This window comes from Bufo bufo, chromosome 5 (assembly GCF_905171765.1).
Source record: "Bufo bufo chromosome 5, aBufBuf1.1, whole genome shotgun sequence".
Taxonomy (NCBI): domain Eukaryota; kingdom Metazoa; phylum Chordata; class Amphibia; order Anura; family Bufonidae; genus Bufo; species Bufo bufo.
In genome coordinates this window covers 555,061,421-555,084,969 of record NC_053393.1, presented here as the reverse complement: position 1 = coordinate 555,084,969, position 23,549 = coordinate 555,061,421, and the positions used below count along the sequence as shown (strand labels likewise).

Here is a 23,549-nt window from a genome sequence, read left to right as displayed (position 1 = left end):
GGGTTCACGATCCGTAGCTGAATACGCCATTGAGTTTCGTACCCTGGCAGCAGAGGTGGGCTGGAATAATGAGGCTCTGGTCGCTGCTTTCTCTCATGGTCTCTCGGATGCCTTGAAGGATGAGGTTGCAGCTAAGGACCTACCAGTGGAGCTCGAGTCTCTTATTTCTTTCCTGATTTTGATTGACACCAGACTCAGGGAGAGACCTTCCTTTAAGGAGAGCCTGCGGAGGTTTTCTAACAGATTGGCGCGTACGTTTGCTGTCCCACCCGTGCCTCCCTCTCCTCCCACGCCTCCTGGGGATGACTTGTCTGGGGGTGAACGCATGCAGCTGGGGTTTGCTCGCCTGTCCGAGGGGGAGAGGGTACTCCGGAGACGCGAGGGCCGATGCATGTACTGTGGTCTCGGTGGGCATTTTCGGTTGGCATGTCCGAACCATCCGGGAAACGCTCGCACCTGAGATCCTGTCGGGGGCAGATCTTGGGTGGAGTCTCCTCGTCCCCGGTTTCCCGTGTTGACAAACCACTGATCACTGTTGTCCTCTCCTGGGTCGGGGGCTCGGTGACGACCCAGGCGTTGGTGGACTCTGGTGCTGGTGGTTTGTTCATTGATAATGTGTTCGCTGCCGCCAATTCCATTCCTCTGCAGGCTCGAGGTTCCCCACTGGCTCTTGAGGCGATAGACGGCAGACCCCTTCTGCCGCCACACGTGACTCATGAGACCCTTCCAGTGGGGATAGCCATTGGTGCCGTTCACAGAGAGTCGGTCTGCCTCCAGGTTATTTCGTCTCCACACTACTCGGTGGTCTTGGGGTACCCCTGGCTCCGGAAGCATAATCCGACTTTCGATTGGAGATCGGCCGAGATCCTCTCGTGGTCACCGCAGTGTGGGGCTAGTTGCATCCATGGGTCTGTCAAGTTGCTGTGTACTTCCTCGGACTCTCTGTTGCCTCCTGAATACGAGGAGTACCGGGATGTATTCGATAAGGTGCGCGCGGTTGCCCTACCTCCGCACCGCCCATACGATTGTGCCATAGAGTTACAATCTGGTGCCGTTCCTCCTCGTGGCAAAGTCTATCCACTGTCGGTAGCGGAGAATGAGGCCATGGAGGAGTACGTGAGGGAGGCGCTTTCACGCGGACACATTCGCAAATCCTCGTCCCCGGCAGGGGCTGGATTTTTCTTTGTGAAAAAGAAGGGCGGTGAGTTGAGGCCTTGCATCGATTACAGGGGTCTCAATCGCATCACGATCAAGAACGCTTACCCGATACCCTTGATTTCCGAGCTGTTCGATCGCCTTAAAGGGGCCACGGTCTTTACCAAACTCGACCTGAGGGCGGCATATAACCTGGTAAGGATCAAGGCGGGCGATGAGTGGAAGACCGCGTTTAACACCAGGACCGGTCATTATGAATCCTTGGTTATGCCCTTTGGGTTGTGCAATGCGCCCGCAGTCTTTCAGGAATTCATCAACGATGTTTTCCGTGACCTGTTGCAGCAGTGTGTGGTGGTCTATTTGGATGACATCTTGGTATATTCTGAATCCATGGAGGCCCACATTCTGGATGTCAGACGAGTGTTGCAACGGTTACGAGAGAACAAGCTGTTCGGTAAGCTTGAGAAATGCGAATTTCACCGATCCCAGGTAACCTTCTTAGGTTACATCATTTCCGCTGAGGGGTTCTCCATGGATCCTGAGAAGGTTTCGGCTGTCTTACAGTGGCCCCAGCCCAGTGGTCTTCGTTCCCTGCAGCGCTTTTTGGGCTTCGCCAATTATTATCGGAAGTTCATCAGGGACTTTTCCATGCTAGCCAAGCCTCTCACGGATCTGACCAGGAAGGGCAGTAATTCCCAGGTCTGGCCGCTCGAGGCCATCCGAGCTTTTGAGGCTCTAAAGTCCGCCTTTGTGTCGGCTCCGATTCTGTCGCATCCCAACCCTGGGTTGCCCTTTGTCCTCGAGGTGGACGCGTCTGAGATGGGAGTAGGCGCCCTTCTGTCTCAGCGTAGAACACCAGAGGGTCCTCTGCTTCCTTGTGGGTTTTACTCCCGGAAACTGTCTTCCGCGGAGTGCAACTATCAGATTGGTGACAGGGAGTTATTGGCCATCGTGCAGGCCCTTAAAGAATGGAGGCACTTGCTCGAGGGTTCGGTGGTTCCGGTCCTCATCCTGACGGACCACAAGAATCTGACCTACCTTTCTGAGGCCAAGAGATTGACACCACGTCAGGCCAGATGGGCTCTGTTCTTGTCACGTTTTAATTACGTGGTCTCCTACCTACCCGGTTCCAAGAACATCAGGGCGGATGCCTTATCATGGCAGTACTCCGAGCTGTCCAGGGAGGAGTCGATTCCGACTTCGGTCATACCTCCGAATCAGATCTTGGCCGCCATTCGCACCAGCCTGACCTCTCCCCTGGGTGAGCAGATTTTGGCGGCTCAATCTGGTGCTCCCTCTGGGAGACCCAACGGCAGATGTTTTGTGCCTGAGGAGTTGCGCACTCGGTTGTTGCGAACCTACCATAACTCCAAGACCGCGGGGCATCCTGGAAAGAATCAGCTGTCCTGGGCTGTTTCACGTCTGTTCTGGTGGCCTTCCCTACGTTCCGACATCGCCGCATATGTAGCGGCATGCTCCGTTTGTGCCCAGAGTAAGTCCCCTCGGCACCTTCCGTTGGGCCTTCTGCAACCCATAGCCACCGGGGAGCGCCCATGGTCACACCTGGGGATGGATTTCATTGTGGACCTCCCTGCATCCCGAGGCCATACGGTCATTCTCATGATTGTGGATCGGTTTTCCAAAATGTGCCACTGTGTTCCTCTCAAGAAGTTACCCTCTGCACAAGAGTTGGCCACGATTTTTGCCAGGGAGGTCTTCCGGTTGCACGGTTTGCCCAAGGAGATTGTGTCGGATCGGGGGAGTCAGTTTGTGTCCAGGTTCTGGCGCGCCTTTTGTTCCCAGTTGGGGATTCATCTCTCCTTCTCCTCGGCCTACCACCCTCAGTCCAATGGGGCCGCAGAACGATCCAATCAGGCCTTGGAGCAATTCCTTCGTTGCTATGTCTCCGATCACCAAGACAATTGGGTTGACCTCCTGCCTTGGGCTGAGTTTGCCAGGAACACGGCGGTGAACTCTTCCTCTGGGACGTCTGCCTTCATGGCCAATTATGGGTTCCAACCTGCCGTGTTACCGGAGGTATTCTCTCCCCAGGATATTCCGGCGGTGGAGGATCACCTTTCCGTCCTACGTGCTTCTTGGGTACAGATCCAGAAGTCCCTTGAGGCCTCTGCGCAGCGCCAGAGACTCCAGGCTGATCGCAGACGAGCGCCTGCTCCTTCCTACCAGGTCGGAGACCGTGTATGGTTGTCCACTCGCAACCTCAACCTTCGAGTGCCCACTCCCAAGCTGGCGCCTCGCTTTGTTGGTCCCTTCCGAGTCCTTCGCAGGGTAAACCCGGTAGCCTATGCCCTTGCGCTTCCTCCTGGCATGCGGATCTCCAACGTGTTTCATGTCTCCCTGTTGAAGCCACTGGTGTGTAATCGTTTCACTTCCTCGGTTCCTCGGCCTCGTCCGGTCCTAGTGGGTAATCGTGAGGAGTATGAGGTGAGCAATATCCTGGACTCACGCCTGGTCCGCGGTCGGGTGCAGTTTTTGGTCCATTGGCGTGGTTATGGTCCAGAGGAGCGTTCCTGTGTTCCCTCCGCAGATGTCCATGCTCCTGCCTTGCTCCGAGCCTTCCACGCACGCTTCCCTCAGAAACCGTTCTTTACTCCGCGGAGGAGGGGCCCTTGAGGGGGAGGTACTGTCATGGTCTTACCTTCTTGCTGTTCTCCTTCGTTTGACATGTGCTGGCGGCCATCTTGGTTTCTGGGTTTCTTGTAGCCTCCCACCCTGCGGCTCCTCCTTCCCACTGGGAGGAGCTGGATGCCCAGCTCATATATATAGGAGGTCTGTGGCTTCAGTTCCTTGCTTGGTCCTCCTGTGTTCACATGCTTCTAGACTGCTGCTGCTTCTGGTTCCTGATCCTGGTTTCGTCCGACTACCCTGCTGGTTCCTGATCCTGGTTTCGTCCGACTACCCTGCTGGTTCCTGATCCTGGCTTCGTCTGACTACCCTGCTGGTTCCTGATCCTGGCTTCGTCTGACTACCCTTCTGGTTCCTGACCTCTGGCTTCGCAAAGACTCTGCTTCGGTTTCGCCATCTGTTTGGACTTTTGCTTTACAGCTTTATTTTTAATAAAGCCTTCTTATTTTCACTTATCCCTTGTTGTACGTCTGGTTCATGGTTCCGTGACACGGCCCCGTACTATTCCCATCCCAAAAAAAATATAAAAAATTATAAAAACAAAACCAAAAAAAACCCATATAATATATGTGTGTGTGTGTATATGTATATGTATATGTATATATATATATATATATATATATATATATATATATATATATATATATATATATGTAGTTAAGGCTGCCGTGCAGCCTGTATTTGTGGGAGGGGCAGAGGCCACGCCCCTTGGCTATATTAACCCCCACGCAGGCAGGAGACGGGACGTGCGGCCAGGTACCTGGTACTTCCGGTTCACGTCTGGTTCCTGCACGTCCCGCTCTTTTTCGTCTCGGCTGGGTGAGTATTGGCTGCGGCGGCTCGTCTGGTGCTTCGGTCAGGTAAGCGGGGGTATCCTATGCCGGGGCAGCAGTGTGGGGACCGCACGACGGGTCGGGTCCTCACCCCGGGATCTTACCATCTATAGGGCATATCCATAAGCATACACAGACTCCCGATGCGTTCCACGGTGGAACGCATCGGCAGGTACTATTCCGCCCACCTCCGGAGCTCCACCACTCCCCGATGCGTTCCACGGTGGAACGCATCGGCTTCCGTTGAGAAACCTCCCTCAGCACCAACCTTTTCCCTGCGCTTCACGGTGGGGCACACAGGGGGAACGGGTGGGGGAGGCCGTATACTCTTGCGGGGATGCCGGGCGGCGCGGCGCGGGCTTGCTGTGCGGGCAGGCGTGCCGGGAGCGTGTGCCGGTTGCTAGGCACGCACGTTGGCTCCGCCCCTGGTAACGCTCGCACCGTATTAAGAATTCCGCCCACGAATATATATACATAATTGGTTACACTGACAGTCTAATACAGAGCTCTTGTTTGTAAATCATCTCACCAGTATGAATGTACTATATAGCAACACCTGTTATGCTTGCTGGCGAATCCACCATGTGGTACATGTACAGACTGGCCAGAGGTAGCCACAGCCGTCCACTGAGTTCCTATGTCCTTGTTTGGTGCCTTCTGGACCATATATATATATATATATATATATATATATATATATACACACACACACACACACACACACACACACACACACACACACACACACACACACACACACACACGTATGAACGCTCAGTCTATAATAAGGGTGGGGGAGGGGAACTCAGAGCATGCAATCTATGACATTCAGTCCGTGGGCTGTCACTGTAAGGAATCGGGTCTGATTTTGTGGTTATCAGTCAGCAGACCTATGTGATTCATAGTTCTGTGTGTATATGTGCCCACGGGCGGCAAGTGTCATTTTGGTGTTACAAGACTCCAGAGTCCTTGGTTGTCCCGCTCCAGGGCGGCGTGGTTGGTCTCTCTGTGCGGGAGCAGCATTGCCGATGTTTTATAAAAAAAAACAAAAAAAAAAAACCTTACCTTTGGTTTATGTTTCCACTGTTTCCATCAGGCACGTTGCTGATCATCATTGGGGAACATTCTGTTGTTCCCCACTCACTGTTCCAGTTTCGCTTCAATTGTGGCCAAATATGTGACGTTTGCATGCCTACTTGGCAGTCCTGGGGCTCGCACTGTATTGGTAACCCCGCCGCCGGCCGGGGGGTCTGCAGTCGCACGTACAGAGGCGCAGGTACACCAGCACGGGCACATTCCTAGGCTCGGGCCTGGTTTCATGGGAGCTGTCACCCATTTACCCAGTGTTCCACAGATGTGTATTATTGTTGTAAGTGCTCTACATTACTGAACACAACCTCTTGCAAGTCTAATGGGGCATGATATCGTGTCGGGGATTTTAGCTTATTCACGTGCATATTCGCTCAAACGTATGCCACTGTCTACCTGCATACCACATAGATCTGCTATTAGTTCCCATAGGGCAATGTTGGGCAGTTAAGACACAGGTATATTCAGTATACTTCCTAAACACCACATTTAGTTGAACTGGCGGGTCGGGGAAATATGACACACGTCAGGGAACCTGGACATGAATTCATGGTGGCAGTTCTCACTCGGATCATGTGCTTACATTCACGGTAGGATCGGACTTGGTTCCACGGTCCGTGACTGGTAGCGTTCCGGGTGAAGGGAGTTGGGCTCCATGGTCAGACTATCGTGGTCAGGATTGTTACCGTCAAGCTACAGCCGTGTGTCTGCTTTTACTTTTTTGTCCTATACGCCATTCACTTCTAGAGCAGCGGTTGCATTGCATTAATACTCTGTTCCCTTCAGCTTGCATTCATACAGCTGCGTTATACCATGCTCCTCATGCTCATACTCAGAGCTGTGCCCGTACCATGTTTTAGGCACCTCTCACATCCAGAGCTGCATTTACCCACTTGTTCTTGCATCATGTGTTCTACTCTGCTTCCATATCAAGCTGCATTCTTTCATTTCTACATCATGGTTACTCAGTATTCTTGCTAGGGCTATCAGCGCACCGCTCTAATTCTGCTCTTCCGTGAAACATAGCTGCTTCTTCAGGCTTGAGTTTCTTTCCTGGTGGTGGGTACGCAGGCTGATCTCCTTTACTGCTGGTTCACATTCACGCAGTTGGATCTCCCGCCCCAGTTAACCAAATAGCTCCCTAGCGGACAGTGGGCCGAGAGGAGTAAGTTCCTACTATGTGTTACAGTTGTTCATGTGTTGGTCACGGCTAGGGGTTTTTCTTAGCTAACTGCAATGCCTCTGGCTCTGGTTTTTTCTCCCATCTGTTTCAATTTCACGGATGGTTAATGTTTCATTCATGCAAGTGGTTCGGATCGCTAATGTCTATGTATTTGCCTTTAGGTCGGGCTCACGTTTAATTACGGATCATCACGGTAAGGTCTTCCGGGTCGATCCCTTGGCTTCAGGGGGCCTCAGGGCTTCGGGGGCCCGGTGTTCGTTCTTCATGTTGTTCGGGGGGGGCAATATGGTTGTAGGCTGGTTAGCTTCCTAGGTCATTGTCGGAGAGGATCATGGTTATGCGGGTTCCCAAGTCATACGGGTGCGGCATAGTTGTTGTTAAATTATGAGGGTAATTAAGCCGCCATATGACTCCGCCATTAGGGTCTCTCACGCATGGCTTAGCCATTTGAGTCTCACGTATGGCTTCCCCCTTTTTAGTGTTACATATTACTCCGCCATTAGAGTCTCTCACGTATGGCGGTGCCATTAGAGTCTCTCACGCATGGCTTCCCCCTTGTTAGTGTCACGTATGACTCCGCCATTGGAATATCTCACGCATGGCTTCTCCCTTTAGTGTTTCATATGACTCCGCCATTAGAGTCTCTCACGCATGGCTTGGCCATTAGAGTCTCTCACATATGGCTTCCCCCTTTTTAGTGTTACATATAACTCCGCCATTAGAGTCTCTCACGTATGGCTGTGCCATTAGAGTCTCTCACGCATGGCTTCTCCCTTGTTAGCGTCACATATGACTCCGCCATTAGAGTCTCTCACGTATGGCTTCTCCCATTAAGGGTACATATGCCTCCGCCATTAGAGTCTCTCACGCATGGCTTGGCCATTAGAGTCTCTCACATATGGCTTCCCCCTTTTTAGTGTTACATATAACTCCGCCATTAGAGTCTCTCACGTATGGCGGTGCCATTAGAGTCTCTCACGCATGGCTTCCCCCTTTTTAGTGTTACATATAACTCCGCCATTAGAGTCTCTCACGTATGGCTGTGCCATTAGAGTCTCTCACGCATGGCTTCTCCCTTGTTAGCGTCACATATGACTCCGCCATTAGAGTCTCTCACGTATGGCTTCTCCCATTAAGGGTACATATGCCTCCGCCATCAGAGTCTCTCACGTGTGGCTTTTCCTTTTGAGTGTTACCTATGACTCCGCCATTAGAGTCTCTCACGCATGGCGTTGCCATTTGAGTCTCTCACGTATGGTTACCCCCTTCAGTGTCACATAGGACTCCGCCATTGGAGTCTCACGCATGCCTTCTCCGTGTTAGTCTTCACGTATGACTCTGCCATTAATCTCATGCATGGCGTTTCCATTCTGGGTTGCACATATGACTCTGCTATTAGTCTCTCACGCACGGCTTCTCCCCTGTTGGTGTTACACATATGAATTCACCATTAGTCTCTCACGCAGGGCTTCTCCCTTTTAGGGTTACGCATGTCTCTGCCATTAGAGTCCCTCATGCATGGCTTCTCCTTTTAGTCTTACACGTAGGACTCCGCCATTAGTCCCCCACGCATGGCTTCTTCGTTTTAGTGTTACACATATGTCTCCGCCATTAGTCTCACGCATGGCTTCCCCGTTAGGGTTGCACATGTCTCTGCCTTAGTCTTTCTAGCATGGCTTCTCCATTTAGTCTTACACGTATGACTCCGCCGTTAGTCTCCCACGCATGGCTTCGTTTTAGTGTTACACAGATGTCTCCGCCGTTAGTGTCCCACGCATGGCGTCTCCGTGTTAGTTTTTACACATATGACTCCGCCATTAGTCTCTCACGCTTGGCTTCCCCCTTTCAAGGTTACACATGTGTTTTGCCATTAGAGTCTCTCACGCATGGCTCCGCCACTTGAGTCTCACGTAGGGCTTCTTAAATAAAATAATAATATATTCACACACAACGCCGGTCGAGGCCGGCTGCGGGGTCCCATAACAAGTAAGTTCCATGTTTTTTCTGTCCTCAGTCCCGCTCGCATGGCTCGGTCATTTGTGGCTCGCAATACAATTTTCTTGGGGTGGCTCGCACGTGTGGCTTGTGCCATTAGAGTCCCACTCTCGTAATTGTTTTCTCTGACTTTTATTTTCTAGGTTGTGGGGTTTCATTGTTTTCTTTGTAAACAGTCATTCCAAGCCTGCCTTTGCGGACATCATCTTCTCCCAGGCATGCTTACTTCATCTACAAACTCGGGCTGAGGGTGTTGGTGTCCGGCCTAAGTCCTGGGTATCGGTCCATCTTCCAGTTGGAGGTACAGTAATAAGGCGCAAGTTTACGAAGTCTGTCGGGTCGCCTAACACGACAAGTCCTATCACGACTACAGGCGCAGCATACATAGTTTATTGCGTCCTTAAGCATTTTCTGTCACAACTGCAGGTATTGGGGTACGTCCTGTCCTTAGTACAGGCACATTAGCTCACTGATCGTAATAGCCATATATTTCTGTGGATGGTTCCCCAGGCCTGGTGGGTTACACTTCACCGAGTTTGCTACTTCGGTAGGACAACAGGCACCATGTTCTGACTTTTTTGGCCCTCATTAGGAAGTGTGGCCTGGGGAATAAGTAGAGGTAAGTATTTTGCCACCAGGAACAGATGGTGCCCGATCGGGGCCCTTGGTGGATGGTTGGGGTTCATCGGGGGTCATGGGCTGCGGCCCTCCGGCTGTTGCGGGATTGTGGCTCCCGCGGTGCCCGGACAGCCTGCAGGTTTCTGCCTGCAGCAGGGCGTTGTGGGGGTTGTGGTTCCGGCAGCGGAGGGGCCGCGGTTTGGGATGCCTGATCTAGGCACTTCCAACCGTTTCACCATTGTTTGTTTCAGTCTGCAGCTCTCAGGATTCAGACCTTCTCGTATGTGGTCATCTGTTAGTCAACATAGGAGTAAACCGTTCCGGGTTCCAGACACTCTTTCAATTACATCAGCATTTAACCAGCTCCAAGAACGGTGTGGCGGTACACATGACAAGGAGGTAAGGTAGATGGGAGTCACTGTGTTATAAGGCGGTATATCCCGCACCTCCATCGTGAAGGGTCTTTTCGTGCAAAACGGGTGTCATAATGGTAGGTGTATATTTACTCTAAACAGGGTCTGCTTCACTCCTTTCGTTCAGAGGCGGTGTCTAAGCACCAGATGCCTCCTCAGGTTACCAAGTGCATGGGACGTTGGAGGTGTCGTGTTCTCCAGATATGGTCCAAATCCTCCGATTGGAGTTCCGTGATGCTTTCTGTTCACTTGCCCTGTACGGGGCAATGAGTGTTGGATGGCATGGTTGGGTCTCCTTTTTGGCCCCTTTTAGGCCTATCCTCGCTACGGGCTCCCGGCATTTCCCAGCCTGAGGTTAGCTCTAGTTCCTACGTCCAGGGGCCGTCGCCCTGACCACAAGTAGTTAAGGCTGCCGTGCAGCCTGTATTTGTGGGAGGGGCAGAGGCCACGCCCCTTGGCTATATTAACCCCCACGCAGGCAGGAGACGGGACGTGCGGCCAGGTACCCCTCCCTCCCTTCCCTTTTCTTAGCTCTTCCTTAAGGATAGGCCCCCTTTTAGGCCTATCCTCGCTACGGGCTCCCGGCATTTCCCAGCCTGAGGTTAGCTCTAGTTCCTACGTCCAGGGGCCGTCGCCCTGACCACAAATATATATATATATTATAAAATAAAATACGAGTTTAAGGGTATGAATCAATATCTTTTTACTCTCCGTTCCACCTTTCGGATAATTTGTAAAGCACTGAGGAGGTGGAGGGGTGGGGGGAATTTAAACTCTCTGTGTTCCTGCCCCTACAGAGGTCAAGGGTCAATTTCAATGTGGGCCGTCATGGTGGATTCAAGGAAACGGAATTACCGGTAAGTCTAATTGCGGGTTTTTTCTTGCATCATCCCAACAAAGAGATTTCTGCGCTGCTCGGGCGTCTTCTATGTGGGCACTGGATCTACACAGCAAGACGTTGTGGGGACAATCCTGGCGCTGGGCCAATGTGATACTGGGGATGCAGAGCGCTGGGAATTTGCCTTTTTGGCTGCGTTATATTTTAAATATGATGGAGAAAACACGAGTTTTTAAATTTCACAAAAGTCAGAAATTTTTAAATGTCTAAATTTTGCTATTTATGTATAGAAGACAATTCTAGAGCAGACTGGGAACGTGTAGAGAAATGGCGGCTCCAGCCGTCGTGGTAAAGGTCTGTCAATCCCGGTCTTTATTGTATATACAAGTACAGTGGCCCCTCTTCACTCCCCAGATTAACGCGTTTCGAACTGTTCACTTCTTAGTCATAATCCATGTGTCCATTTCGCTGTGGGTTTATGTAGGATGGACTCCCATCATCCCCAGGAAAAGGGGAGGAGGGGAGCGCAATCCCACAATCAGCCCCACAGCAGACGCCTGTTCAAACATAGTAGAAAGTATAGACCCGTGTGAAATAAAGGGTTTAAAATCACTAAAATAAGTTCCCATGGATCGGAAAGATTAGTGATATGGCGGAAAATAATGAGACACGAGAAAAACTGGATTTAGTACATTGTGTAAAAATAGATCTAATCGGCCATTTCTCTCATCAGTATATTGTGTCCCCTCAGGCTGCGTTCTCACCATGCGATTTACTGACAGGATTTCACATGATGAAAATCTGCTAATGAAACAGGAAGATCTGTACACTACGTGCAGAATTATTAGGCAAATGAGTATTTTGACCACATCATCCTCTTTATGCATGTTGTCTTACTCCAAGCTGTATAGGCTCGAAAGCCTACTACCAATTAAGCATATTAGGTGATGTGCATCTCTGTAATGAGAAGGGGTGTGGTCTAATGACATCAACACCCTATATTAGGTGTGCATAATTATTAGGCAACTTCCTTTCCTTTGGCAAAATGGGTCAAAAGAAGGACTTGACAGGCTCAGAAAAGTCAAAAATAGTGAGATATCTTGCAGAGGGATGCAGCACTCTTGAAATTGCAAAGCTTCTGAAGCGTGATCATCGAACAATCAAGCGTTTCATTCAAAATAGTCAACAGGGTCGCAAGAAGCGTGTGGAAAAACCAAGGCGCAAAATAACTGCCCATGAACGGAGAAAAGTCAAGCGTGCAGCTGCCAAGATGCCACTTGCCACCAGTTTGGCCATATTTCAGAGCTGCAACATCACTGGAGTGCCCAAAAGCACAAGGTGTGCAATACTCAGAGACATGGCCAAGGTAAGAAAGGCTGAAAGACGACCACCACTGAACAAGACACACAAGCTGAAACGTCAAGACTGGGCCAAGAAATATCTCAAGACTGATTTTTCTAAGGTTTTATGGACTGATGAAATGAGAGTGAGTCTTGATGGGCCAGATGGATGGGCCCGTGGCTGGATTGGTAAAGGGCAGAGAGCTCCAGTCCGACTCAGACGCCAGCAAGGTGGAGGTGGAGTACTGGTTTGGGCTGGTATCATCAAAGATGAGCTTGTGGGGCCTTTTCGGGTTGAGGATGGAGTCAAGCTCAACTCCCAGTCCTACTGCCAGTTTCTGGAAGACACCTTCTTCAAGCAGTGGTACAGGAAGAAGTCTGCATCCTTCAAGAAAAACATGATTTTCATGCAGGACAATGCTCCATCACACGCGTCCAAGTACTCCACAGCGTGGCTGGCAAGAAAGGGTATAAAATAAGAAAATCTAATGACATGGCCTCCTTGTTCACCTGATCTGAACCCCATTGAGAACCTGTGGTTCATCATCAAATGTGAGATTTACAAGGAGGGAAAACAGTACACCTCTCTGAACAGTGTCTGGGAGGCTGTGGTTGCTGCTGCACGCAATGTTAATGGTGAACAGATCAAAACACTGACAGAATCCATGGATGGCAGGCTTTTGAGTGTCCTTGCAAAGAAAGGTGGCTATATTGGTCACTGATTTGTTTTTGTTTTGTTTTTGAATGTCAGAAATGTATATTTGTGAATGTTGAGATGTTATATTGGTTTCACTGGTAAAAATAAATAATTGAAATGGGTATATATTTGTTTTTTGTTAAGTTGCCTAATAATTATGCACAGTAATAGTCACCTGCACACACAGATATCCCCCTAAAATAGCTAAAACTTAAAACAAACTAAAAACTACTTCCAAAAATATTCAGCTTTGATATTAATGAGTTTTTGGGGTTCATTGAGAACATGGTTGTTGTTCAATAATAAAATTAATCCTCAAAAATACAACTTGCCTAATAATTCTGCACATGACGGCTTCAGGGATCAAACTCCTATAGTGCAATATACTGATGAGAGAAATGGCCGATTAGATCTATTTTTACACAATGTACTAAATCCAGTTTTTCTCGTGTCTCATTATTTTCCGCCATATCACTAATCTTTCCGATCCATGGGAACTTATTTTAGTGATTTTAAACCCTTTATTTCACACGGGTCTATACTTTCTACTATGTTTGAACAGGCGTCTGCTGTGGGGCTGATTGTGGGATTGCGCTCCCCTCCTCCCCTTTTCCTGGGGATGATGGGAGTCCATCCTACATAAACCCACAGCGAAATGGACACATGGATTATGACTAAGAAGTGAACAGTTCGAAACGCGTTAATCTGGGGAGTGAAGAGGGACCACTGTACTTGTATATACAATAAAGACCGGGATTGACAGACCTTTACCACGACGGCTGGAGCCGCCATTTCTCTACGCGTTACGATGTCTGGACTGGCTCGGGTCGGCTCCGCGCACTGAACCACAGGATGGAATTGGGTGAACTGGACAACGTACTATTTCTACTAGACTGGTAACGGTTTCCTGCGGAAATAGCAGCCTCCTAATGTTATTTAGACCCATCTATTATATATATTGATTACTTCAACTTTCGTACTCCTCTTCGGCTGAAAATACTCCTCAAAAACGGTAAGAGGAGTATTTTTACTCTTTCGGAAAAAATGTAGTGCGACCTCTGGTCACAGCTGATGCTTCAGTAGTGCAGTGTATGATGTCTGTCACAGCTGGTGCTTCAGTAGTGCAGTGTATGATGTCTGTGGCAGTTGATGCTTCAGTAGTGCAGTGTATGATGTCTGTCACAGCTGATGCTTCAGTAGTGCAGTGTATGATGTCTGTAGCAGCTGATGCTTCAGTAGTGCGGTGTATGATGTCTGTCACAGCTGGTGCTTCAGTAGTGCAGTGTATGATGTCTGTCACAGCTGATGCTTCAGTAGTGCAGTGTGTGATGTCTGTCACAGCTGATGCTTCAGTAGTGCAGTGTATGATGTCTGTGGCAGTTGATGCTTCAGTAGTGCAGTGTATGATGTCTGTCACAGCTGATGCTTCAGTAGTGCAGTGTATGATGTCTGTAGCAGCTGATGCTTCAGTAGTGCGGTGTATGATGTCTGTGGCAGTTGATGCTTCAGTAGTGCAGTGTATGATGTCTGTCACAGCTGGTGCTTCAGTAGTGCAGTGTATGATGTCTGTGGCAGTTGATGCTTCAGTAGTGCAGTGTATGATGTCTGTCACAGCTGATGCTTCAGTAGTGCAGTGTGTGATGTCTGTGGCAGCTGATGCTTCAGTAGTGCAGTGTATGATGTCTGTTGCAGCTGATGCTTCAGTAGTGCAGTGTATGATGTCTGTTGCAGCTGATGCTTCAGTAGTGCAGTGTATGATGTCTGTCACAGCTGGTGCTTCAGTAGTGCAGTGTGTGATGTCTGTCACAGCTGGTGCTTCAGTAGTGCAGTGTGTGATGTCTGTCACAGCTGGTGCTTCAGTAGTGCAGTGTGTGATGTCTGTCACAGCTGGTGCTTCAGTAGTGCAGTGTGTGATGTCTGTCACAGCTGGTGCTTCAGTAGTGCAGTGTGTGATGTCTGTCACAGTTGATGCTTCAGTAGTGCAGTGTGTGATGTCTGTCACAGTTGATGCTTCAGTAGTGCAGTGTGTGATGTCTGTCACAGTTGATGCTTCAGTAGTGCAGTGTATGATGTCTGTCAGCTGGTGCTTCAGTAGTGCAGTGTATTATGCCTGTGGCAGCTGATGCTTCAGTAGTGCAGTGTGTGATGTCTGTCACAGCTGGTGCTTCAGTAGTGCAGTGTATGATGTCTGTCACAGCTGGTGCTTCAGTAGTGCAGTGTATGATGTCTGTGGCAGTTGATGCTTCAGTAGTGCAGTGTATGATGTCTGTCACAGCTGGTGCTTCAGTAGTGCAGTGTGTGATGTCTGTCACAGCTGATGCTTCAGTAGTGCAGTGTATGATGTCTGTAGCAGCTGATGCTTCAATAGTGCAGTGTATGATGTCTGTGGCAGTTGATGCTTCAGTAGTGCAGTGTATGATGTCTGTCACAGCTGTTGCTTCAGTAGTGCAGTGTATGATGTCTGTCACAGCTGATGCTTCAGTAGTGCAGTGTGTGATGTCTGTCACAGCTGATGCTTCAGTAGTGCAGTCTGTTATGAGTGCTGCAGGTTCCTTCCCGCAGTCTGCTGGATGTGACGGGGTTGGTGCTGCTGTGGGGGAGGGTCTCCCAGTGGACGTCCTATGACAGACCTGGAGGAGGAGCTCTGCCGATCCAGCCACAAGTCACAGAGAGAAGTCGAAAACGAGATAAAACCAGCAACATGTTTATACGGCAGGGACCGATCCAGCAGCAGCCGCCACGTCCACCGGGGCTCGTGACCACGGCACCTGGAGGCGCAAAAACCTGGAACTATAAAACAGGGTTAAAAAATAATATTCAAATCCCCCCCCCCCCCCCCAAAAGTTAAAAGTACATAAACAACACACGTCGCGGGCGCCTCCGCCATTAAAATGTACAAGGATTTAGCGCAAATAGGAAAAAATAAATAAAACCGCCATCCACAATACGGCGTCAGTGAGAAGCACAGACTGGGAATGCGCACACAGCGCCGCACACGTTATGGCGGTCAGAAGATGGGGATGCAGAGAAAACATTCGTTTTTTTCCAAAGTTTTTATTTTTTCAGTATTAAAACACAAGAAAACCTGTATAAATGTGGTGTCGCTGTAATCGCACCGACCGGAGGATGAGGGGAACCGGCCAGGAAACGCTGGGACAGCAAAACCAGGAAACTGTTTTTGTTTTTTTTATCCCCCCAGTTGGAATTTCCCCGCTTCCCACTACATTGTGTAGAACCGTAACTGGCGCCATTACAAAGTACAACTGGTCCCACAAATAACAAGTCCTCGTCCGGCGATGTTAACGCCCTCGTCATCTATGTTAAGAGGAAAATAAAAAAGTTATGGCTCCGGGAATGCTGGGAGTAAAAAATGAAAATGGAAAATGTCCCTATTATGAAGGGGTTAAAAGTCTGAAAATTCCTGTTAAAATGTAAAATCCATACAGGGAGTGCAGAATTATTAGGCAAGTTGTATTTTTGAGGATTAATTTTATTATTGAACAACAACCATGTTCTCATGGAACCCAAAAAACTCATTAATATCAAAGCTGAATATTTTTGGAAGTAGTTTTTAGTTTGTTTTTAGTTTTAGCTATTTTAGGGGGATATCTGTGTGTGCAGGTGACTATTACTGTGCATAATTATCAGGCAACTTAACAAAAAACAAATATATACCCATTTCAATTATTTATTTTTACCAGTGAAACCAATATAACATCTCAACATTCACAAATATACATTTCTGACATTCAAAAACAAAACAAAAACAAATCAGTGACCAATATAGCCACCTTTCTTTGCAAGGACACTCAAAAGCCTGCCATCCATGGATTCTGTCAGTGTTTTGATCTGTTCACCATCAACATTGCGTGCAGCAGCAACCACAGCCTCCCAGATACTGTTCAGAGAGGTGTACTGTTTTCCCTCCTTGTAAATCTCACATTTGATGATGAACCACAGGTTCTCAATGGGGTTCAGATCAGGTGAACAAGGAGGCCATGTCATTAGATTTTCTTCTTTTATACCCTTTCTTGCCAGCCACGCTGTGGAGTACTTGGACGCGTGTGATGGAGCATTGTCCTGCATGAAAATCATGTTTTTCTTGAAGGATGCAGACTTCTTCCTGTACCACTGCTTGAAGAAGGTGTCTTCCAGAAACTGGCAGTAGGACTGGGAGTTGAGCTTGACTCCATCCTCAACCCGAAAAGGCCCCACAAGCTCATCTTTGATGATACCAGCCCAAACCAGTACTCCACCTCCACCTTGCTGGCGTCTGAGTCGGACTGGAGCTCTCTGCCCTTTACCAATCCAGCCACGGGCCCATCCATCTGGCCCATCAAGACTCACTCTCAGTTCATCAGTCCAAAAAACCTTAGAAAAATCAGTCTTGAGATATTTCTTGGCCCAGTCTTGACGTTTCAGCTTGTGTGTCTTGTTCAGTGGTGGTCGTCTTTCAGCCTTTCTTACCTTGGCCATGTCTCTGAGTATTGCACACCTTGTGCTTTTGGGCACTCCAGTGATGTTGCAGCTCTGAAATATGGCCAAACTGGTGGCAAGTGGCATCTTGGCAGCTGCACGCTTGACTTTTCTCAGTTCATGGGCAGTTATTTTGCGCCTTGGTTTTTCCACACGCTTCTTGCGACCCTGTTGACTATTTTGAATGAAACGCTTGATTGTTCGATGATCACGCTTCAGAAGCTTTGCAATTTTAAGAGTGCTGCATCCCTCTGCAAGATATCTCACTATTTTTGACTTTTCTGAGCCTGTCAAGTCCTTCTTTTGACCCAATAATTATGCACACCTGATATAGGGTGTTGATGTCATTAGACCACACCCCTTCTCATTACAGAGATGCACATCACCTAATATGCTTAATTGGTAGTAGGCTTTCGAGCCTATACAGCTTGGAGTAAGACAACATGCATAAAGAGGATGATGTGGTCAAAATACTCATTTGCCTAATAATTCTGTACATAGTGTAGAATCCAATGTTACTTGTTCACAGTTGCTGCTTCCAGCTTTTTAAATACCATGTGACTATAAACGACCAATCAGAGAGGAGGTTCCCCATGGTCCGCTCCATGACTACTTGCCCATCATCCCTATCACACTGGGGATCCCTCTGTACCAGCCGGGAGGGTGAGGTCCTGTTTAGGTAACTGTCCTGTTTGGCTGTGAGGTCCATGACCCGTGGACCATTCAGCTTCCCTCCGATTAATGGCCTTCACCGGACCCCCCCTCCCCCTTATCTCTCACCAGGTCCGGCCCTTAGGGGTCCCGTCCAGGCTGGAGATGCAGAGCCACACGCTGCTTTTCTAGACCCCTCTTTATATTCCATCTTCTCGTGTCCTGGTTTGTAACTTGCGCAGGGCGTGTCCCACATGCTGCAGGCCACGTGGGGGCTCCGCACAGTCCACACCTACGTGGTCACAGGTTATAGTCCCCTCACTGTCCAGTCAGTCCTGCAGATACAGCTCAGGCAGTTCTAACGTTCCGCTCCTTCCGGTGCAGCCTCCATGTGAATGATGAACCTGATCTGGTCTCGAGCTGCTGGGGGACAATTTATTATGTAAATTGGGGCCTTCGAAAAAACAACGTCTGGCTCCGGCCCCAGAATCGGGTCGTTGGTCAATATTTGACCTGAACTAGAGATGAATTGGATCAAGAAGGAAGAACAGAAATCTTCTTCCTGTCCCTCCATGACCGGTCCGGCCGCCATCACCGGCGTCTTCCCTCCTTGTCTCCGGTTCACCCAGAAGACTTCCTCCGGGTGAACTGGACATTCCTGTAGACCCTCTTATAAAGTAGTGGTGTCAAAGGGGTTTTCTGGAATTATCATATTGATGACCGATCTTCAGGATAGGTCATGAGATCGGGGGGCTCCTACTCCTGGGACCCCACCAATCAGCTGTATGAAGAGGCTGCTGCGCTCGGTGACTTCTTACGCCTTTTCCAAGGCCATGTGATGTCACATTCACCGGTCACAGCTGCGATATCAAGCACAACCACTTTACAAAAGAGGGCGCGTGGTGACCTGCGAGAAGACTGCAGCGCTCACCGGCGAGCCACGGTCTCCTCAAACAGCTGATTGGTCGGGTGTATCACCACTTCAGCCAGGGAGTGTATGTAGGGGTCGTGTGAGGGTGCACCATACTTTACACTGCTGTGACCTCAAACATGGAGGAACTGCCCTGACGAGATCTTCTAGTCATCAATCCAGACAATAGAGAGAAGACCTTATCTCCTCTGATTTCTCCCCAAATGTCCCTCATCATCTCCGGTCATTTATAAGCATTTCTATGGGATTTCATGAGGATTCTACATTGACTCCTCTTCTTCCATTCAGGTTCCTGTGATATAGGATTGTCCGATGACATCATCAGTACCAGATAATGGATGGAGACGGGGACAAGATGGCAGAGAGGATATTAGATCTTACCCTAGAGATACTCTTCCTACTTACTGGAGAGGTGAGAGGTTCTGATGATGTCACATTACATCATCATCTATGGTAATTACAGGGGATGTGACTGGAGAGGTGAGAGGTTCTGATGTCACATTACATCATTATCTATGGTAATTACAGGGGATGTGACTGGAGAGGAGAGAGGTTCTGATGATGTCACATTACACTATTATCTATGGTAATTACACGGGATGTGACTGGAGAGGTGAGAGGTTCTGATGATGTCACATTACATCATTATCTATGGTAATTACAGGGGATGTGACTGGAGAGGTGAGAGGTTCTGATGATGTCACATTACATCATAATCTATGGTAATTACAGGGTATGTGACTGGAGAGGTGAGAGGTTCTGATGATGTCACATTACATCATCATCTATGGTAATTACAGGGGATGTGACTGGAGAGGTGAGAGGTTCTGATGATGTCACATTACATCATTATCTATGGTAATTACAGGGGATGTGACTGGAGAGGAGAGAGGTTCTGATGATGTCACATTACATTATTATCTATGGTAATTACAGGGGATGTGACTGGAGAGGTGAGAGGTTCTGATGATGTCACATTACACCATTATCTATGGTAATTACAGGGGATGTGACTGAAGAGGTGATAGGTTCTGATGATGTCACATTACATCATCATCTATGGTAATTACAGGGGATGTGACTGGAGAGGTGAGAGGTTCTGATGATGTCACATTACATCATTATCTATGGTAATTACAGGGGATGTGACTGGAGAGGAGAGAGGTTCTGATGATGTCACATTACACTATTATCTATGGTAATTACAGGTGATGTGACTGGAGAGGTGAGAGGTTCTGATGATGTCACATTACACCATTATCTATGGTAATTACAGGGGATGTGACTGGAGAGGTGAGAGGTTCTGATGATGTAACATTACATCATTATCTATGGTAATTACAGGGGATGTGACTGGAGAGGTGAGAGGTTCTGATGATGTCACATTACACCATTATCTATGGTAATTACAGGTGGACATGGCTGTAGAAGTGATGGACTCTGGAATGTACATGGTGACATTTACAAACCGGATTCCAGAAAAGTTGGGACACTAAACAAATTGTGAATAAAAACTGAATGCAATGATGTGGAGATGGCAAATGTCAATATTTTATTTGTAATAGAACGTAGATGACAGATCAAACGCTTAATCCGAGTAAATGTATAATTTTAAAGGAAAAATATGTTGTTTCCAATTTTCACGGTGTCAACAAATCCCCAAAAAGTTGGGACAAGTAGCAATAAGAGGCTGGAAAAAGTAAATTTGAGCATAACGAAGAGCTGGAAGACCAATTAACACTAATTAGGTCAATTGGCAACATGATTGGGTATAAAAAGAGCTTCTCAGAGTGGCAGTGTCTCTCAGAAGCCAAGATGGGTAGAGGATCACCAATTCCCACAATGTTGCGCAGAAAGATAGTGGAGCAATATCAGAAAGGTGTTACCCAGCGAAAAATTGCAAAGACTTTGCATCTATCATCATCAACTGTGCATAACATCATCCGAAGATTCAGAGAATATGGTACAATCTCTGTGCGTAAGGGTCAAGGCCGTAAAACCATACTGGATGCCCGTGATCTCCGGGCCCTTAAACGACACTGCACCACAAACAGGAATGCTACTGTAAAGGAAATCACAGAATGGGCTCAGGAATACTTCCAGAAACCATTGTCAGTGAACACAATCCACCGTGCCATCCGCCGTTGCCAGCTGAAACTCTACAGTGCAAAGAAGAAGCCATTTCTAAGCAAGATCCACAAGCTCAGGCGTTTTCACTGGGCCAGGGATCATTTAACATGGAGTGTGGCAAAATGGAAGACTGTTCTGTGGTCAGACGAGTCACGATTTGAAGTTTGTTTTGGAAATCTGGGACGCCATGTCATCCGGACCAAAGAGGACAAGGACAACCCAATTTGCTATCAACGCTCAGTTCAGAAGCCTGCATCTCTGATGGTATGGGGTTGCATGAGTGCGTGTGGCATGGGCAGCTTGCATGTCTGGAAAGGCACCATCAATGCAGAAAAATATATTCAGGTTCTAGAACAACATATGCTCCCATCCAGACGTCATCTCTTTCAGGGAAGACCCTGCATTTTTCAACAAGATAATGCCAGACCACATTCTGCATCAATCACAACATCATGGCTGCGTAGGAGAAGGATCCGGGGACTGAAATGGCCAGTCTGCAGTCCAGATCTTTCACCTATAGAGAACATTTGGCGCATCAGAAAGAGGAAGGTGCAACAAAGAAGGCCCAAGACGATTGAACAGTTAGAGGCCTGTATTAGACAAGAATGGGAGAGCATTCCTATTTCTAAACTTGAGAAACTGGTCTCCTCGGTCCCCAGACGTCTGTTGAGTGTTGTAAGAAGAAGGGGAGATGCCACACAGTGGTGAAAATGGCCTTGTCCCAACTTTTTTGGGATTTGTTGACACCATGAAATTCTGATTCAACATATTTTTCCCTTAAAATGGCACATTTTCTCAGTTTAAACTTTTGTTCCGTGATTTATGTTCTATTCTGAATAAAATATTAGAAGTTGGCACCTCCACATCATTGCATTCAGTTTTTATTCACGATTTGTATAGTGTCCCAACTTTTTTGGAATCCGGTTTGTATTATTATGTCTTCAATGAACAGGATTACTCCAGGGTGAAGAAGACGTCTAGTAATCTGATACATGAGAAGAACAATGAGAAGATCCTAGATGTCGTCCACAAGATGATGGCGCTGCTGACTGGAGAGGTGACACCACCGGGAATGCTGGGACATTATACAGTCACAGCACTGGAGGGGTCTGGGTGATGACGGTGTCATTGTGTTGTCAGGTTCCTCTAAGGTGTCAGGATGTCGCTGTCTATTTCTCCATGGAGGAGTGGGAGTATTTAGAAGGACACAAGGGACTGTACAAGGAGGTCAAGATGGAGGAGGACCAGCCCCTCACATCTCCAGGTAACGGACAGGACTAAATACAAATGTCCTGGAATTCTCTGTCTGTAAAGTCTGAGTCCAGTCTCTGTGTCTCCTGCAGAGAGATCCAGTCAGAGGACAACACCAGAGAGATGTCCGCGTCCTCTCCTTCCACAGGATGGTCAGGTAACAGAGATTTTCCCTATCGCTGGTCACTGCTGCGTCCAGTGATTGGCTGCAGTGGTCACATGCCCCCATCAATGGGATGTTGATTCCCAGAGTCCCAGTACCTGCGGAGGCGGTCGTGGAATGATGAAGCCGGCAACCAGCGGTGGGGATCAGGTAAGTATGAACCCACCACAAGTCCGGTCACTCTGAAGGGATCTGTTAAAAAAGGTTAAAGTTGGATGATGTCCCCTTTACCGATCTTTTGTGGTCATGGAAAATATTTCTCGCAACTTGTCCGACTGTCCTGTAACTTACAATATTTGCTTCACAGATTTTATATCAGGATGAAGATCTGCACAATATTAATGCTACAGAGACAGATGTGAGGGGCGATGAGGAATACAAGGAGGAGATTCCTACAGAGACAGATGTGAGGGGCGATGAGGAATACAAGGAGGACATTCCTACAGAGACAGATGTGAGGGGTGATGAGGAATACAAGGAGGAGATTCCTACAGAGACAGATGTGAGGGGCGATGAGGAATACAAGGAGGAGATTCCTACAGATAAGAGCCCAGGTGAGTAGTGACCACTACATGAAGCAGAGACGAGTCTGTTACTGTAGGACCAAACTGTGTAACAGCTGGACCGTCCCATGAAGAATAATACAAAGCACATATCAGATATAGAACTCATCAGTAGATGACTGGACCAAGATGGGGATAGTAATCAGATGGTGGAACAAACGGATGATGGGGGTTATATGGTGAGCGGATGATTGAACAGACAATAAGTGACCCTGACTGGAGCTTTCCCTAGATCTGTCCTTAGACGCTGACCCCAATCCCATCACTGACCCTCACTGTCCCTACAGACATTCTTATGGAAAACACTAATCTGTAAAACTGACCCTAAAACAAACAGGAGGACACTAAGGCCTGTTTCGCTCATTTATTAGGTGATCGGCAGAATATTTACACTGGCAGATTGTTGGGAACGAGCGTTCGCCATAACCATAAGAACAAAGGTACACCGATGAAGTAAACTAGGAGAGATACTAGAAAATAAAAGGATTATTGGATTGAAAAGCACAGAGCTTACACTATAACCAGCAGCCCCCTGCAGAAACTAGGAATATTTACAGCGAGGCTAACCAGTCAGGAG

The 23,549-nt window shown here is 48.2% G+C and overlaps 2 protein-coding genes across 17 annotated transcripts in view; one reads left to right on the top strand and one right to left on the bottom strand.

The window, feature by feature from the left end:
* LOC121000856 (gastrula zinc finger protein XlCGF66.1-like) overlaps nucleotides 1-23,549 on the bottom strand; it is a 576,261-nt gene that overhangs the window by 188,156 nt on the left and 364,556 nt on the right. The gene's annotated exons all lie outside the window — the stretch shown is intronic.
* LOC121000834 (zinc finger protein 383-like) overlaps nucleotides 1-23,549 on the top strand; it is a 1,218,895-nt gene that overhangs the window by 1,088,099 nt on the left and 107,247 nt on the right. For all 16 annotated transcript variants that reach the window (XM_040431515.1, XM_040431524.1, XM_040431516.1 and 13 more), the window contains one exon: nucleotides 22,339-22,403. In XM_040431515.1, coding sequence (XP_040287449.1) covers nucleotides 22,339-22,403 — 65 coding nt within the window. The remainder of the gene's footprint in view (nucleotides 1-22,338; nucleotides 22,404-23,549) is intronic.